We start from the raw sequence: 18,600 nt of genomic DNA on the forward strand, positions 1-18,600 counted from the left end.
ACGTTATTGGCCACATTATTAATTGGAGCTTTATATTGGCAGAAACGATTTAAGTGGAATTTTTAATCTCTCAGTTGCTAAAGGTTTGAGTTTGTTATGGGAACCTCATCCCACTGAACCATTCGGAACCCAGGGGGTCTGTTTGATCTCTCCCCGTCTCACCTCTGTATCAGCCTCCTCGGGCTGTTGGCTCAGTGAGTATGTTCCTGTTGATCCTGCTCGTTTATCCACCGTGGTGAGTTTCCCAAAGCTTGTGTAACTGTGACCATCCAAAGGAATCTTTCCCTCTAACACCAACCCATGTCCCCGCCCTCCACAGTCCGTATGAAGAGGGTATGTATCAAACCCCTTCTGAAACTCCATGTACACCACATCAACAGTATCACCCTCATCGACCCTCAAAAAGCTCCAGCAAGTTAATTTCACCTTTAGAAATCCATGCTGCCTCTTTGTAATCAGCCCACATTTTTTCATGTGACGAATTCTATCCTGAAATTTGTTTCTAGAAGTTTGCTCACCACTTATGTTAAACTGGCTGCCCTGTTTTGGAACAAGGGTGCAATATTTACAATTCTCCTTTCCTCTGACATCTTCCCTGAGTCTAGAGAAGACTGGAAGAGTACAGCCAGCACACCTCACTTTCCATCCTCACTTCCTTCAATAGCCTTGATGCATCTCACCCAGTTCCAGTGACTCGTTAACTTTCAGTCCTGACAGTCTATTCAACACTTTCTCCTTATCAATTCTGAACCCTTCTTGGCAGTTTTCTCATCTGTCAAGAAGGCTTGGGCAGTACCTGTCTCCTTGGTAAAGACAGATGCAAAGTATTCATTTAGTTCCTCAGCTGTGCTTTTAGCCTCCCTATCTAAATTCCCTTTTAGGTCCCCAATCGCTCCTATTCCTCCTTTTACTATTTATGTGCCTATAGAAGAATTTGGGATTCCCCTTTGTTGACTGCCAGTCTTTTCTCATAATCCCTCTTTGCTTCTCAATCCTTGAGCCTTTTCAATCCCCTCTGAACCTTCTGTTTTCTTTTTGGTTCCCAACTGTATTTTCTACCTGACACCTGTCATAAGTACACTTTTACTTCCTTTATTAATTCCTATCTCCTTTTTCATCCAGGGAATTCTGGATTTGTTCACCCTCCCTTTCCCTTTTAAGGGAATATACTTTGCCTGGGCCATGTCTATTTTGATAGTCGCCCATTGTTCAGCTACAGTTTCTCCCGCCAACCTTTTATCCCAGTCTAACTGGCCCAGCTCCGTTCTTGCCCCATTGAAGTCAGCTCTTCCCCAGTTAATCATTTTTATTGTGGATTGTCTATTATCCTGTTCAAATATCATCTTAAACCTTACAATACAATGATCACTGTTTCCTAAATGTTCCCCACTAACAATTGATCTATTTGGTTCACTTCATTTCCAAGAACTAGGTCCAAAGGTGCATCCTTTCTTGTTGGACTGGACACAGACTGCTGCAAAAAATTTTCCTGAACACAATCTAGGAATTTTCTCCACTCTTTACACTCCCACTGCCCCAGACCACATTTGGGTCATTAAAGTCCCCCATCAAAACTACTCTAATATTTGCATCTCTATGATTTCCCTGCAGATTTGTTCCTCCATATCCTTCTCGCTAGTTGGCGATCTATAGACTAAACTCAGTGATGTAATTACACCCTTTTTGTTCCTTAGCTCGAGCCTAATAGATTCTATCCTTGACCCTCTGGGATATGCTCTTTCTCCAGAAGTGCAATGCCCTCCTCAACCGACACCAACCCCAATCCTCCTTCCCTATCTTTTCTGAACACCTTGTATCCCAGGAATATTTATCCCTGCTCTTCCTTGAGCCAGACCTGTTATCACCACAACATCATAATTCCATATATCAATCAGTACCTGTGACTCTCCAATCCTACTGACTATACACTGTACATTCACATACATGCACAGTATCCCTGATTACTCTGACTTCACCTATTAGCTTACTATTTTCCATACTATTCCATATATTCCATACTATTCCACATTTTCCACACTATTCTTTCTGTCCCTCCCAGTGTTCCTGTCTAATATTCCCTCTTGGTTTCCACACCCCTCCGAGTTAGTTAGTTGTTCTCCCGACAGCACTGACCATCTCGCCATCAAACTGGGGAAGGAACCCCCCTCTCCGAGTGTTTCTGTGGGTGGGGGGGGGGTAACCTGAACTTACTCCGGAGAGATTGGAGATGGATGTTCCAATCATGCCTCTGATGGTTCCAGTAATCCGTATCTCTTTTCTCCCACAGTTTATCACTATCAGTTAAAGATGCATTTCTTCAGGAATGTTAACCAAACTGAGACATCTGCGAATTTCCTCATTTCACTGTACGGGACCCTGAATGAATCCAAAGGACTTGTTGCTCGACTGTGAGTACATTGCAGCAGTGAGTGAGTGCGGGCAGGGTGAAACCTTGTGGAGGTGGTGGGATCTTGTGGAGGTGGTGGGACCTTGTGGAGGTGGTGGGACCTTGTGGAGGTGGTGGGACCTTGTGGAGGTGGTGGGATCTTGTGGAGGTGGTGGGACCTTGTGGAGGTGGTGGGACCTTGTGGAGGTGGTGGGACCTTGTGGAGGTGGTGGGACCTTGTGGAGGTGGTGGGATCTTGCTTGCTGCCTGAAGACTGGGCGTGAGACCCATGTTGCCCCCCTTGGGGATGGCCCACCAAACCACAAGCCAATCAGACAGCTTACTCGCCAACCATGACCCTTGCCCTGGGGTCAAGGGGCTGGCAACCCAGATCAGAAGCCACAGAGTGTGGGTGAATGAGGGAGCCGTCCCCAGGAGGTGGGAAGCTTCCTGCACAGTTTACTCATTGTGCTGTCCCCATGGGGACAGACCGCCCTACTGCCTGGGTTAATCTCACCAATGGTGGGGTGGAATCATCAAATGGTCATTAATTCTCAATTACATAGAACATAGAACATAGAACACTACAGCACAAACAGGCCCTTCGGCCCACAAGTTGCGCCGATCACATCAACACCTATCTATAACCCCCAATCCCATAAAACCCCATATACTCATCCAGAAGTCTTTTAAAAGACCCCAGCGAGTTCACCTCCACCACCACTGACGGCAGCCGATTCCATTCACTCACCACCCTCTGAGTGAGAAACTTACCCCTAACATCACTTCTGTACTTTCCTCCCCGCACCTTAAACCTGTGTCCTCTCGTAGCGACCATTTCAACCCGGGGAAATAGCCTCTGGGAATCCACCCTATCTGCACAAAAAAAGTTGATTTGTTGGTTAGGAAGAAGAAGGAGGCTTATGTTCGGATGAGGCTTGAGGGCTCGGGTAGTGCAGTAGAAAGCTTTAGATTGGCTAGGAGGGAGTTGAAGAGGGAGTTAAGAAGGGCTAGAAGAGGGCATGAGATGACTTTGGCTGATAGGATTAAGGAGAATCCTAAGGCGTTCTATAGGTATGTCAAGAACAGAAGGTTGGTTAGGGCAAGATTAGGGCCAGTTACAGACAGTAGGGGGAAGTTGTGTGTGGAACCGGAAGAGATTGGAGAGGCATTGAACCATTATTTCTCTTCGGTGTTCACGCAGGACGATATGAATGTAGCTGAGGAGGTCACTGGGGTGAAGGGGTGTAAAATAGAAAGTATTGCAGTTGATACAGAGGATGTGTTGGATATTCTAGATGGGTTGAAAATAGATAAGTCCCCTGGTCCAGACGGGATTTACCCTAGGATTCTATGGGAGGCAAGAGAGGTGATTGCAGAGCCACTGGCTCTGATCTTCAGGTCGTCGTTGGTCTCTGGTATAGTACCGGAAGATTGGACGACAGCGAATGTTGTCCCATTGTTTAAGAAGGGGAACAGAGACTTCCCTGGGAATTATAGACCAGTGAGTCTTACTTCTGTTGTGGGCAAGGTTTTAGAAAGAATTATTAGGGATAGGATTTATAGTTATTTGGAGAGTAATGAATTGATTAGAGATAGTCAGCATGGTTTTGTAGCGGGAAGGTCGTGCCTTACTAACCTTATTGAGTTCTTTGAGAAGGTGACCAAAGAGGTGGATGGGGGTAAGGCAGTAGACGTGGTATATATGGATTTTAGTAAGGCGTTTGATAAGGTTCACCATGGTATGCTTCTGCAGAAAATGCAGATGTATGGGATTGGTGGTAATTTAGGTACTTGGATCAGGAATTGGTTAGCAGATAGGAGACAGAGGGTGGTGGTTGATGGTAATTATTCATCATGGAGTTCGGTTACGAGTGGTGTGCCTCAGGGATCTGTTTTGGGGCCACTGCTGTTTGTAATCTTTATTAATGATCTGGATGAGGGTATAGTTGGGTGGATTAGTAAGTTTGCTGATGACACCAAAGTCGGAGGTGTGGTAGATTGTGAGGAAGGGTATCGAAGTTTGCAGGGTGACTTGGACAGGTTGCAGAGCTGGGCCGCGAGGTGGCGGATGGAGTTTAATGCGGAGAAGTGTGAGGTAATCCATTTCGGTAGGAATAACAGATGTGTTGAGTATAGGGCTAACGGGAGGACTTTGAATAGTGTGGATGAACAGAGGGATCTAGGTGTATGTGTACATAGATCCCTGAAAGTTGGGAATCAAGTAGATAGGGTTGTTAAGAAGGCGTACGGTGTCTTGGCGTTTATTGGTAGGGGGATTGAATTTAGGAGTCGCAGCGTCATGTTGCAACTGTACACAACTCTGGTGCGGCCGCACTTGGAGTACTGTGTGCAGTTCTGGTCCCCACATTACAGGAAGGATGTGGAGGCTTTGGAGAGGGTGCAGAGGAGGTTTACCAGGATGTTGCCTGGTATGCAGGGGAGGTCCTATGAGGAGAGACTGAGGGATTTGGGGTTGTTTTCACTGGAAAGAAGGCGGCTAAGAGGGGATCTTATAGAAACATATAAGATGATTAGAGGTTTAGATAGGGTGGATGGTGATAGCCTGTTTCCTCGGATGGAGAAAGCTAGCACGAGGGGGCATGGCTTTAAATTAAGGGGGGGTAGTTATAGGACGGATGTCAGGGGCAGGTTCTTTACCCAGAGGGTGGTGAGGGACTGGAATGCCCTGCCTGCTGCAGTTGTAAATGCGCCTAGTTTGGGGGCGTTTAAGAGATTGGTGGATAGGTTTATGGACGAAAAGGGATTGGTTTAGATTAGTGGGTCAATGTTTTTTTTTAAAAAGAAGACTGGTCGGCGCAACATTGTGGGCCGAAGGGCCTGTTCCGCGATGTAATGTTCTATGTTCTATGTTCTATCTATTCCTCTCAACATTTTGTAAACTTCTATCAGGTTGCCTCTCAACCTTCGTCTCTCCAGGGAAAAGAGTCCCAGCTCCCTCAACCTGTCTTCATAAGGCATGCCTCCCAGTCCAGGCAACATCCTTGTAAATCTCCTCTGTACCCTTTCAATAGCTTCCACATCCTTCCTGTAGTGAGGCGACCAGAACTGCGCACAGTACTCCAAGTGGGGTCTGACAAGGGTCTTATAAAGTTGCAGCATTACCTCCCGACTCCTAAACTCAATCCCTCGATTAATGAAGGCCAGTACACCATACGCCTTCTTGACCACATCCTCCACCTGCGAGGCCGATTTAAGAGTCCTGTGGACCCGGACCCCAAGATCCTTCTGCTCCTCAACACTACTCAGACTTCTGCCCTTGATAGTGTACTCGTTCATCCTGTTGGTTCTGCCAAAATGGACGACTACACATTTATCTGCGTTGAAGTCCATCTGCCACTTCTCCGCCCAGTCCTGCATCCTATTTATGTCCCGCTGCAACTTCTGACATCCTTCCAGACCATCCACAACACCACCGACCTTCGTGTCATCGGCGAACTTACTAACCCATCCCTCCGCTTCCTCATCCAGGTCATTTATGAAAATGACAAACAGCAAGGGTCCTAGAACAGATCCCTGGGGCACTCCACTAGTGACTGACCTCCATTCAGAAAAAGACCCATCCACAACCACTCTCTGCCTTCTGCAGGCAAGCCAGTTCTGGATCCACAAGGCCAAAGGCCCTCGGATCCCATGCCCTCTCACCTTCTCAAGAATTCTTGCATGGGGGACCTTATCAAACGTTTGATAATTCTCAATTAGCGGTGGGATATGAAACCAAACCACCAGCCTTCCCACCTGGAATGAATATGGTGAAGGCTGGAAGCCGCTATGTTCCTACACGACCCTCACCAGCCCCACACAGCACTAGAGAGAAGATTCGACTCCCCCTGTGGGTGAGACCCTCAGCTCTGAGACAGGAGGTCAGAGACTTAAGCACAAAAAGATGGACTTCAACGCGGATAAATGTGTAGTGGTCCATTTTGGCAGGTCCAATGGGATGAAGGAATACAATATCAAGGGTAGGAGTCTTGGCAGTGTTGAGGAACAGAAGGATCTTGGGGTCCGGGTCCACAGGACTCTTAAATCGGCCTCGCAGGTGGAGGATGTGGTCAAGAAGGCGTATGGTGTACTGGCCTTCATTAATCGAGGGATTGAGTTTAGGAGTCGGGAGGTAATGCTGCAACTTTATAAGACCCTTGTCAGACCCCACTTGGAGTACTGTGCACAGTTCTGGTCGCCTCACTACAGGAAGGATGTGGAAGCTATTGAGAGGGTGCAGAGGAGATTTACAAGAATGTTGCCTGGATTGGGAGGCATGCCTTATGAAGATAGGTTGAGGGAGCTCGGTCTCTTCTCCCTGGAGAGAAGAAGGTTGAGAGGTGACCTGATAGAGTTTTATAAGACGTTGAGAGGGATAGATAGGGTGGATTCTCGGAGGCTATTTCCCAGGGCTGAAATGGTCACTACGAGAGGACACAGGTTTAAGGTGCTGGGGAGCAGGTACAGAGGAGATGTTAGGGGTAAGTTTTTCACTCAGAGGGTGGTGAGTGAGTGGAATCGGCTGCCGTCAGTGGTGGTGGAGGCGAACTCGCTGGGGTCTTTTAAGAGACTTCTGGATGAGTATATGGGATTTAATGGGATTGGGAGTTACAGATAGTTCTATGGCCTGGCAGGTATGGATATGATTGGTGCAGCTTGTGGGCCGAAGGGCCTGTTTGTGCTGTAGTGTTCTATGTTCTATGTTAAAACCCAGACTGTTGTTTGAACTGCAGTACTGAGGGAGTGCTGCACTGCCGGAGACGCTGCTATTCTGACAAGGTTTAAACAGAGTCCCATCGTGCAGGTGGATGTAAAAGATCCCACAGCACAATTAAAAGAGGAAAATGGGAGTGATGGCACTGTCCTCAGCCTGATTGGTTCATCGCTGTTTGTGGGAGTGCCAACTGGCCGCTCCATGTCTCCACATTACAACACTTCAAAAATACTTGAGCAGTAAGACACTGTGAGGTCCTAGAAAATACTAACAACGTTCAAAATTCATTTTTCATCAGTTCTTACTGTCACAGTTGCTTGTTATGGAATAGCAGTCCCTCCGGCAGTGCAGCACTCCCTCAGCACTGCAGTTACAGCGACAAACTGGATTATGTGCTCAAGGGGGTCTATCTCAGAGGTGAGGGTCCCACTCACAGCGAGTTGAATCCTCTGCCCTCTACAGAGCTGTGTGCGGCTAGCGGGGGTATTTAATCAGGCGGGAGAGGGTGGTGTGGGTCCACAGTTGCTCGTTACAGAAGATTCCACATTCGACGAGGTATTTTCTGATGTGTTGAAGGACTCTGTGTCATTGCTGCCATTGTATCTGATGTTTATTGATAGCTTTCTGTCCTTTGACAGCCCAGATATTTTGCCAAACAGAACCTATTCCTTCCTGGTTCACACGGAGATTGATATTGGAGAGTTACTCATGGTGAAGTTAAAGTGGGAATCCTCCTCTTCGCTCTGGTCAAGCATCATGGGAACAGTCAGTAACCCGTGGACAATGTGGAAGTTCTGGGAGAGCAACAAGCAGGTCACCAGTGACCTGGAGATCAGGAAGATGCGAGTGAAGGCTGGAGAGACGCAGAAAAGGTTGGTCCGGGTGTTCACAGAGCCAAGAGGGGAGCAGTGACTCTCCCACTCACCGGTAACCTCTGGGACAGAATTGTTGTTGCTGTCATAAAACAGGATGTTCAATACCGGCACCACCCCCAGTGCTGGCATTGCCCCCCCCAGCCCTGGCATCTCCCCCAGTGCTGGCACCTCCCCCAGCCCTGGCACCACCCCCCCCAGCCCTGGCACCGCCCCCCCAGCCCTGGCACCGCCCCCCCAGCCCTGGCACCACCCCCCCAGCCCTGGCACCCCCCCAGCCCTGGCACCCCCCCCAGCCCTGGCACTGCCCCCCAGCCCTGGCACCGCCCCCCCAGCCATGGCACCGCCCCCCCAGCCCTGGCACCTCCCCCAGCCCTGGCACCACCCCCCCCAGTCCTAGCACCGCCCCCCAGCCCTGGCACCGCCCCCCCCAGCCCTGGCACCTCCCCCAGCCCTGGCACCACCCCCCCAGCCCTGGCACCGCCCCCCAGCCCTGGCACCGCCCCCCCCAGCCCTGGCACCTCCCCCAGCCCTGGCACCACCCCCCCCCAGTCCTAGCACCGCCCCCCAGCCCTGGCACCACCCCCCCCAGCCCTGGCACCTCCCCCAGCCCTGGCACCACCCCCCCCAGCCCTGGCACCGCCCCCCAGCCCTGGCACCACCCCCCCCAGCCCTGGCACTGCCCCCCAGCCCTGGCACTGCCCCCCCAGCCCTGGCACCGCCCCCCAGCCCTGGCACCACCCCCCAGCCCTGGCACCTCCCCCAGCCCTGGCATGCCCCCCCAGCCCTGGTGCCACCCCCCAAGCCCTGGCACCACCCCCCCAGCCATGGCACCGCCCCCCAGTGCTGGCCCACCCCTGCAGCCCTGGCACCGCCCTCCCCAGCCCTGGCACCGCCCCCCCAGCCCTGGCACCGCCCCCCCAGCCCTGGCGCCGCCCCCCCAGCCCAAGCACCGCCCCAAAGCCCTGGCACCGCCCCCCCCAGCCCTGGCACCTCCACCCAGCCCTGGCACCGCGCCCCCAGCCCTGGTGCCGCCCCCCCAGCCCTGGCGCCACCCCCCAGCCCTGGCGCTGCCCCCCCCAGCCCTGGCGCTGCCCCCCCCAGCCCTGGCGCCGCCCCCCAGCCCTGGCGCCGCCCCCCCAGCCCTGGCACCTCCCCCAACGCTGGCACCTCCCCCAGCCCTGGCACGCCCCCCCCCCAGCCCAAGCACTGCCCCAAAGCCCTGGCACTGCCCCCAGCCCTGGCACCGCCACCCCCCCAGCGCTGGCACTGCCCCCCAGCCCTGGCACTGCCCCCCCAGCCCTGGCACTGCCCCCCCAGCCCTGGCACTGCCCCCCCCAGCCCTGGCACTGCCCCATAGCCCTCCTGCTAGCTCTGGGTTTCCTCGTCTCTAACCATTGCTGCTGAGGTTTGGATGGGGACAAGTGGGAGAACCCCCGTGAAACTGAAACACCCAGAACCGCCAGCCATCTCAATCCCTGTTTCTCTGTACACAATCCAGCTCACAAAACCCTGCTCTCAATTATCCGCTTTTTGTCACAAATGTTTTCCCTTTAAAGATCTCTGTAAATTTTTCACGCTGTAATTTATCGAACTGTTGGTGTTGTCACTTTCCCAACCCCTCGGTCCAATTATCAGAGAGTTAGACTTTCAACTCTCAGTGTTTGAAACAGTGCTGACAGATTGGAGCCAGTTATAGGAACCTCCTGATGAATTGTTTTGTACGGTCTATAATACACACACATCCACAAAACTACCTCACAGGGTGGAAGTCGTGCTCAGACCTGGGCTCTACACCTTAGGAAGGTTATATTGGCCTTGGAGGGAGTGCAGTGGATCTTCACAAGGACAATACCTGGACTTCAGGAGTTTAATTATGAGGAGATATTATACAAATTATCCGGGTGGCACGGTAACACAGTGGTTAGCACTGCTGCTTTACAGCTCCAGGGACCAGGGTTCGATTCCTGGCTTGGGTGACGGTGTGGAGTTTGCACATTCTCCCCGTGTCTGCGTGGGTTTCCTCCCACAGTCCAAAGACATGATTGGCCATGCTAAAAATTGCCGAACCATTTTTTGCCTAGTCTCCACTGACCTGCACTTGGACCATATCCCTCCACACCCCTCTCATCCATGTACCCATCCAAGCTTTCCTTAAATGTTAAAAGTGATCCCGCATTTCCCACTTTATCCGGCAGCTCACTCCACACTCCCACCACTCTCTGTGTGAAGAAGCCCCCCCCGAGTAATGTAGCTGGCGTTGTCCCATTGCCAATCAGCTTTGAAAAGCATTGGGTGACAACGTGAGTTTAACACATCCTGAGGTCCGATTCCAGCTGTAACCTCGGAGAAAAATCACTGGAGACCCAGAGTGAGGAGCAGCTGCTTTGGGATTGGACTGAACTTAGGGACGGCACGGTAGCACAGTGGGTTAGCACTGCTGCTTCACAGCTCCAGGGTCCTGGGTTCGATTCCTGGCTCTGGTCACTGTCTATATGGAGTTTGCACATTCTCCTTGTGTCTGCGTGGGTTTCCTCCCACAGTCCAAAGATGTGTGGGTTAGGTTGATTGGCCATGCTAAGAAATTGCCCCGTAGTGTCCAGGGCTGCGTAGGTTAGAGGGATTAGTGGGTATAATATGTAGGGATATGGGGATAGGATTGTGGTCGGTGCAGACTCGATGGGCCGAAGGGTCTCTTTCTGTACTGTAGGGTTCTATGAACTTCTACCCATGTTCGAGTGCGAGATTGTAGAACATCTGCCCAAACTCAGTGAAGTTTAGCCGTCCTGCTCTGAATAACTGTTAATTCATGTTTCCCTTTTTGTAAATACAGGGTTGTGTTCTGTGCAAAAAACTCTGCCTCTGTGAAGCTGAAGGCTGGACAGGAGCTGACGTTTGTGAAGTGCCTCAATTGAGGGATTTGCCGGAGACCCAGCAGAGAAGGTGCGTGCTGTGCTGAAGGATTGAGTAATGAGTGTGTCGTTGAAGCTTTCCACCCTCTTACCCAATCCAGCACTCTTCTAACCATCGGACACACAATCAGGGAACACTTTGGTACAGAGATAATCACTCAGCGAAAGTGAACCCGGGAGCAGCTGAGGGGTTTGAGACACTGGAATATTTGTCACCTGGATATCTCTGCTCTGACTCACGAGCTGTGGGTGAGGTGGTCGGCAGATTTCTATCAGCGTGACTGGAGTCACTCTCCCGAACGTTCCCAAATCCATCGCCGCTGCAAACGAGCTGATTTATTGAGAAATTCAAGAAGACTTGCATTTACATAGCACCTTTCACCCTTACCAGACACCACAAGGTGTCTGACAACCAACGAAGTACTTTGAATGTAATCGCGGTTGTAAAGACGGCCGCCAGTTTACACAGCAAGATCCCACAAACAGCAACGTGATCGTGGCCGACTCGCCTGCTTTTCGTGACGGAGTTTGAGTATTGGCCGGGACGATATAATGGCAAAATCGTTTTAGTGGCACTGCCCCCCCCAGCCCTGGCACTGTCCCCCACCCCTGGCACCGCCCCCACCCCTGGCACTGCCCCCAGCACCACCCCCAGCCCCAGCACCACCCCTTGCACCACCCCCAGCCCTGGCATCAACCCTGGCATTGGCACTGCCCCCCCTGGCCCTGGCACTGCCCCCGGCCCTGGCACTGCCCCCCGGCCCTGGCACTGCCCCCTGGCCCTGGCACTGCCCCCGGCCCTGGCACTGCTCCCCCCGGTCCTGGCACTGCCCCCCAGCACTGGCACTGCCCCCCAGCAATGTCAGGTTTCGCTGACCCGTTCTGCTTTATCAGAAGATTGTGTGTTGAAGCATCAGTCCGATAGCACAAGCTGATATTTTCAGTGCTACCCTGTCAGAAGTGTCACCTTTCAGATGAGATGTTAAACCAGGTGGAGAGAACTGCAGGAGTTTAAAAAGGCAGCACACAGCCACCTTCACCAGGACAATCAGAAATGGGCAATAAATGCTGGTCTAGCCAGCAATGCCCACATCCCACGGATGAATAAAAAATAAAATCCCGCAGTCCAACTACATAGAGCAACAAAGGGATTTTTACCAATATTTATCCCTCAGCAACACCGTAAAGATTATCATCGTTATCTGATCAGTGTTGATGAGATCTTTTCCCTTCATTGGGACACTAGGTTGAAGCATTTGGAAATTCCTGAGGTTTTGAAAGGTGCTATATCAATGCACATCTTTCTTTTATTTGTGATAGAGCCCAGATTGGATCAGTGTAATTCACAAACTCACACCCTCAGGGTTGGACGGGATTCCTTGGCTACGCCGCCAAGCTGTCCTGAGTGCGGATTGCCTGGCCCACTGGTCAAAGACCGTTCTTCTGATTGACCATCAAATCGGCTTGAGTAAATTTCCAGGTGTTTCATTTCACCCTCTGCTAATGACACACGGAGCTTATTCATCATCCCTAAAACTTGAGGCAAGGGAGTAATGGATCCTCTATATGTGCAGCCTGAACTATACTCGAGAAGCTTGAAGACCACAGAGGATGGTGGTCTCTTGGTTTTCACTCTTGCCATTAAGCTCAGCCCCACTTGCTTCATCTGCAGCGCAGTGTAGACCATCGACAGGATGCCCCAACGTTACTGTGCCAGCACCTCCCTACCTTGTCAACCACTCAGACTTTCAGGGCACAAAGCAGACTCGTCCCCTCCAAAATGAGAATGGCACTGCCAAATCTACACCCCCATTCTGGTTTAGAAAAGTACAGGGGAAGATCAAACAGGAAAAGAAAGCTTAACAAAAACTCAACACTGCAGAAGACCTAGTGGAGTATAGAAAGTAGAGGGATTAAATAAAAACAAACAAGGAAATCAAAAGAGAAAAAAATATGAGTAAGCAAGATTATTGAAAACCCAAAGATGTGATGGTTGCTCTTGGATGCTTGAAGAGTTGCCTAGTGCTTCACGTCGTTGGTGTACGCTTAAACTGGACCAACTGACGGGCAACACGATAGCTCAGTGACTATCGCTGTTTGCTGTGCAGATACATGGATTTGGGCCGGTGTCTGTGGGAGTTTGTACATTCTCCCCGTGCTTGCGTGGGTTTTCTCCGGGTGCTCCGGTTTCCTCCGTCACCCCAAAAAAGGCTGATTGGTGGAACAAATTGTCCCTAAATTAGTCTCCCCTCAATCTTCCCCAATAGACGTAGACACAGGTCATGGGTAGAGGAGGGCACTCATAATGTTAAGATGGCGGCTCGTTGGGCCGAAGGGCCTGTTTCCCGTGCTGTGTTGTTCTTTGTTCTTTGCTTTACTAGTGTATAAAGAGCGAAAGGATGGTTAAGGAAAAAAATGGGACTTGCTGAAGAAGGGAACTTGTGTGAAAATGCGGAGGATTTGGGAAGAGCATGAAAAGAAATTTTTGACTCTGTATTCACAAAGCAAAGAGATGATGCAGGTGTGATAATCCAAGAGTGAAATATTGGATAAAATCATACCAAGACAGGAGGGTACAGGAGTTGAACGTGGAGAAGTTCCCAGGCTGGATAGATTGTACCCTAGGATGTTGAAGGCAGTCAGGTAGGAAGTAGCAGATACTCTGAGGATGATCTCCCAGTCTTCACTAGATACAGGGGCAGTGCTGGAGGACTGGAGGAATACAAATGTGCTTCCGTTGTTTAAAAAAGGTACAAAAGAAATGCCAATTATAGTCTTATTTTGATGATTGGTAGATTTAATCCTGAGAAATCAGGTTAGGTTGATTGGCCATGCTAACATTGCCCCTTAGTGTCCTGAGATGCTTAGGTTAGAGGGATTAGCAGGTAAAATATATAGGGATATTGGGGTAGGGCCTGGTTGGGATTGTGGTTGGTGTAGACTCGATGGGCTGAAGGGCCTCGTTCCGCACTGTAGGGTTCGATGATTCTATGAAATCAGACAGACTATCACTTGGAAAGCCAAGGGTGTGTCAGGGATATGCAGCACGGCTTTGTTAAAGGAAGGCCGTGTCTTACAAATTTGATTGAATTCTTTGAAGAAGTGACAAGGAGGGTCGATGAAGGTAGTGCAGTGGATGTTGTGTACATAGATTTTAGCAAGGCACTTGACAAGTGGCAGACTGGCCAAAAATAAAAGCCTATGGGATGTAGGGTGAAGTGGCAAATTGGATCCAAAGTTGGCTTAGTATTTGAAAACAGGATAATGGTTGATGCCAAAGAACAAAAAACAGCCTGGGAAACAGGCCCTTCGGCCCAACGAGCCCGCGCCGCCATTTTAACATTACCAGTCCCCCCTCCACCCATGACCCTTATCTATGCTTATGGCATTCCACATTGAGGGAAAACTAATTTAGGGACAATTTATTACCTCCAATCAGCCTAAGAGCACATCTTTGGGGTGTGGGAGGAAACCGGAGCACCCGGAGAAAACCCACACAAGCACGGGGAGAATGCGCAAACTCCCACAGACACCGGCCCAAATCCATGTGTCTGCACAGCAATCAGTGATAGTCACTGAGCTGTCGTCTTGCCCAGTATCTGGTCCAGTTTAGGCACACACTAACGACATGAAGCACCAGGCCAATCTCGAACAACCAAGAGCAGCCCCAGTACGACCCATCGCGTGTATGCCCCTCGTTGGACACAAGGCGGACCGACTTAAAACCTGCGAATGAAAAGAGAAAAACATTATTATTGTACCATATCCATTTATCTTACCAGGGACGCCCCAATGCAAATGACCCTTATTTAAAACAATCTCCTATATCCACCCATCTCCAACCCACTCATGTGCCTGTCTAAGTTACTCTTAAATGACTCTAGCGTGTTTGCCTCCACCACCTTACTTGGCAGAGCATTCCATACCCCCACTACCCTCTGTGTGAAAAACCTCCCTCTAACATCCGTGTTATACCTCTCCCCCCTCACCTTAAGCCCGTGACCCCTCGTACTGTGTGTCTCTAACATAGGAAATAGCTTACCTCTGTTTACTCTATCTGCACCCTTCATAATCTTATATACCTCTATTAGATCCCCCCTCAGTCGCCGTCATGACTGCCCTTCTGGGTGGAAAGCTGTTTCAAGTGGAGTTCCACGGGGCCCAGCTTTGGGAGTCCTGCTGTTTGTTTTATATATTAACAATTTGGACTTGAACATGGAGAGCATGATTGAGATGTTTGCAAACAATGAAAATTGGCCATCTAGTGGATTGTGTAGAAGATAGCTGTAAACTCCAACATGATATAGATGGATTGGTGGAGTGGGTAGGAAAGTGGCAGGTGGAGTTTAAGTGTGAGGTAATGCATTTAGGGAGGTCAAACAGTAAAAGTGAATATACAATAAATGGGGAATATACTGAGGGTGTCGATGATGTGAGACCTTGGCATGCAAGTGCACAGATCCCCTAAGGTAGTAGTACAGGTAGATCGAGTTGTAGAGAAGGCATGTGGGGTTCTCTCCTTCATTGGCAGAGGTATAGAGTACAAAATTAGGGATATAATGATGAAACTGTATTAAGAAACTGGTGAGGCCACAACTGGGATTTTGTACGCATTTCTGGACCAAAAGGATGTGATCGTACTGGAGAGTGTGCAGAGATTTACTAGAATGTTGCCAGGGCTGGAGAATTGTAGCTTTTTGGAGAGGTTGTGTTGTTTTCCTTAAAACAGAGAAGGCTGAGGGGTGACATGATTGAGATATACAAAATTGAGAGTTAGAGAGAAAATAGACAGGTGAAACCTGTTTCCCATGGCAGTGTTCAAAAACCAGGGTTCATAGATTCAAGCTTAGTGGCAGAAGAGTTAGAGGGAAACAAAAAACAGCCCGGGAAACAGGCCCAATGAGCCCGCGCCGCCATTTTAACTTTACCAGTCCCCCCTCCACCCATGACCCTTATCTAACGAGGAACACGAGGAGAAACATTTTACGCAGAGGATGGTGGCTGTCTGGAATTTGCAGCCTAAATTGGTGGTACTTTAAAAAGTGCCTGGATTTGCATCTTAAGTGCTGTGGGCTGCAGGGTAATGGACGGTTTGGAAGAAGATGGGATTAGAAAGGGCATCTGGGAGTCTTTGGGCCAGAATGGACAAGATGGGCAGAATGGCCCCCTGTGCTGTATTATTGCTATGGTTCTATAATCCCTCTCCCAGGTCAGACACCGTCCCGACTGATGGTTATCACTGTTTTCCGACCCTTGTTGGGTCAATGTCCGGGATTCTCCGATCTCCCTCACCCCATCAGCGCTGCCAATGAGAATAGAGAATGTGGCGCTCAACCAAATCCCCATTCACTGCAGCACAACTGGAGAATCCCGGTGAGGGCGGGGCTGGGGAATCCCGGGCGAGGGCGGGGCTGGGGAATCCCGGCGAGGGCGGGGCTGGGGAATCCCGGGCGAGGGCGGGGCCGGGGAATCCCGGGCGAGGGCGGGGCTGGGGAATCCCGGTGAGGGCGGGGCCGGGGAATCCCGGCGAGGGCGGGGCCGGGGAATCCCGGGCGAGGGCGGGGCCGGGGAATCCCGGTGAGGGCGGGGCCGGGGAATCCCGGCGAGGGCGGGGCCGGGGGAATCCCGGGCGAGGGCGGGGCCGGGGGAATCCCGGGCGAGGGCGGGGCCGGGGGAATCCCGGGCGAGGGCGGGGCCGGGGGAATCCCGGGCGAGGGCGGGGCCGGGGAATCCCGGGCGAGGGCGGGGCCGGGGGAATCCCGGGCGAGGGCGGGGCTGGGGAATCCCGGGCGAGGGCGGGGCTGGGGAATCCCGGGCGAGGGCGGGGCTGGGGAATCCCGGGCGAGGGCGGGGCTGGAGAATCCCGGGCGAGGGCGGGGCCGGGGGAATCCCAGCCAATATCTTCAAATTCCTTGGATTAACACAAGGATTGCAAAGGGTCAGGATGAGTCTTGTCAGCACCTCAGGGGGGTGAGGAATGTCCCCCTGGTCAATGCTGCCCAAAGCTCACAAACAGATGAGAACCGGACAGTGAGAATCGCTGCTCAGGATTCCTCCTGGAGTCACCCAGAGGAACTGGGAATTTCACCAGAATCTGAGCTTGAAGTTGTGTCGGGTCTCTGATCTATCGGAGAATCTCCAGAAGTGTTTACTCATTCTCTCAAACAGCTTCAATCGCTCTTGTTCTCTCTGATATTCGTAGCCAAGTTTCCAACTTTGTGATTGTTTTATTTCTCTAGGTGTGCTGACACAATTGAAACGAGCTGACACCCTGGAATATCGCAGTGTCCTGCAAACATTCTCAACTCTACGCAGACATCACAGTCTCAGACCAACTTCCTGCTTCCAAAGAATTCTTTGGCTGTTGTCATTCCGAAGAAATTGGATGTGTTACACGATGGATATGAAGAACAAACAAAGACGCAGTTTGCTTTGATAAGCAGCCTCTGCTCATCGGAATACTTCATAGATTGCATTTCATCATCGGTTACACACATAACTTCCTTTTCATGCACTGATGCAGTCTCACTGCGGTGTGAGTGACGGGGTACAGTCTCACTGTGGTGTGAGTGATGGAGTACAGTCTCACTGCGGTGTGAGTGACGGGGTACAGTCTCACTGCGGTGTGAGTGACGGGGTACAGTCTCACTGCGGTGTGAGTGACGGGGTACAGTCTCACTGCGGTGTGAGTGACGGGGTACAGTCTCACCGCGGTGTGAGTGACGGGGTACAGTCTCACTGCGGTGTGAGTGACGGGGTACAGTCTCACTGCGGTGTCAGTGATGGAGTACAGTCTCACCGCGGTGTGAGTGACGGGGTACAGTCTCACCGCGGTGTGAGTGACGGGGTACAGTCTCACCGTGGTGTGAGTGACGGGGTACAGTCTCACCGTGGTGTGAGTGACGGGGTACAGTCTCACTGCGGCGTGAGTGACGGGGTACAGTCTCACTGCCGTGTGAGTGACGGGGTACAGTCTCACTGCCGTGTGAGTGACGGGGTACAGTCTCACTGCGGTGTGAGTGACGGGGTACAGTCTCACTGCCGTGTGAGTGACGGGGTACAGTCTCACTGCGCCATGAGTAACGGGGTACAGTCTCACTGCGCCATGAGTAACGGGGTACAGTGTCACTGCGCCATGAGTAACGGGGTACAGTGTCACTGCGCCATGAGTAACGGGGTACAGTCTCACTGCGCCATGAGTAACGGGGTACAGTCTCACTGCGCCATGAGTAACGGGGTATAGTCTCACTGCGCCATGAGTAATGGGGTACAGTCTCACTGCGCCATGAGTAACGGGGTACAGTCTCACTGCGCCATGAGTAACGGGGTACAGTCTCACTGCGCCATGAGTGACGCTTCATCCTGTCAGTTGATGAGAGATGCTGTCTTTCTATTTCAACAGGTTTATTTGGTAACACAGGCCACTAGCTTTCGGAGCGCTGCCCCTTCATCAGGTGAGTGGGAGTTCTGTTCACAAACAGGGCTCATCTCTATATACCCTGTTTGTGAACAGCACTCCCGCTCACCTGATGAAGGGGCGGTGCTCCGAAAGCTCGTGGCTTGTTCTACCAAATAAACAAAGAACGAAAATCAGCCCGGGAAACAGGCCCTTCGGCCCAACGAGCCCGCGCCGTCATTTTAACATTACCAGTCCCCCCCCCCTCCACCCATGACCCTTATCTATGCTTATGGCATCCCACATTGAGGGGAGAC

At 51.3% G+C, this 18,600-nt stretch overlaps 1 protein-coding gene across 1 annotated transcript; it reads left to right on the top strand.

Moving 5' to 3' along the window:
• Positions 1 to 2,287: 2,287 nt before the first annotated feature.
• Positions 2,288 to 17,274, top strand: LOC145340158 (lipoprotein lipase-like; the record flags this gene model as incomplete). The annotated part of the gene is made up of 4 exons (XM_080184589.1): positions 2,288 to 2,408; positions 7,742 to 7,975; positions 10,809 to 10,918; positions 17,127 to 17,274. Coding segments are annotated over 3 exons (437 nt in total), but the record flags the coding sequence as incomplete, so codon positions are not given.
• Positions 17,275 to 18,600: the final 1,326 nt, after the last annotated feature.

The sequence above is a fragment of the Carcharhinus amblyrhynchos genome, unplaced genomic scaffold (genome assembly GCF_965287045.1).
Source record: "Carcharhinus amblyrhynchos unplaced genomic scaffold, sCarAmb.v2.hapA scaffold_809, whole genome shotgun sequence".
Taxonomy (NCBI): domain Eukaryota; kingdom Metazoa; phylum Chordata; class Chondrichthyes; order Carcharhiniformes; family Carcharhinidae; genus Carcharhinus; species Carcharhinus amblyrhynchos.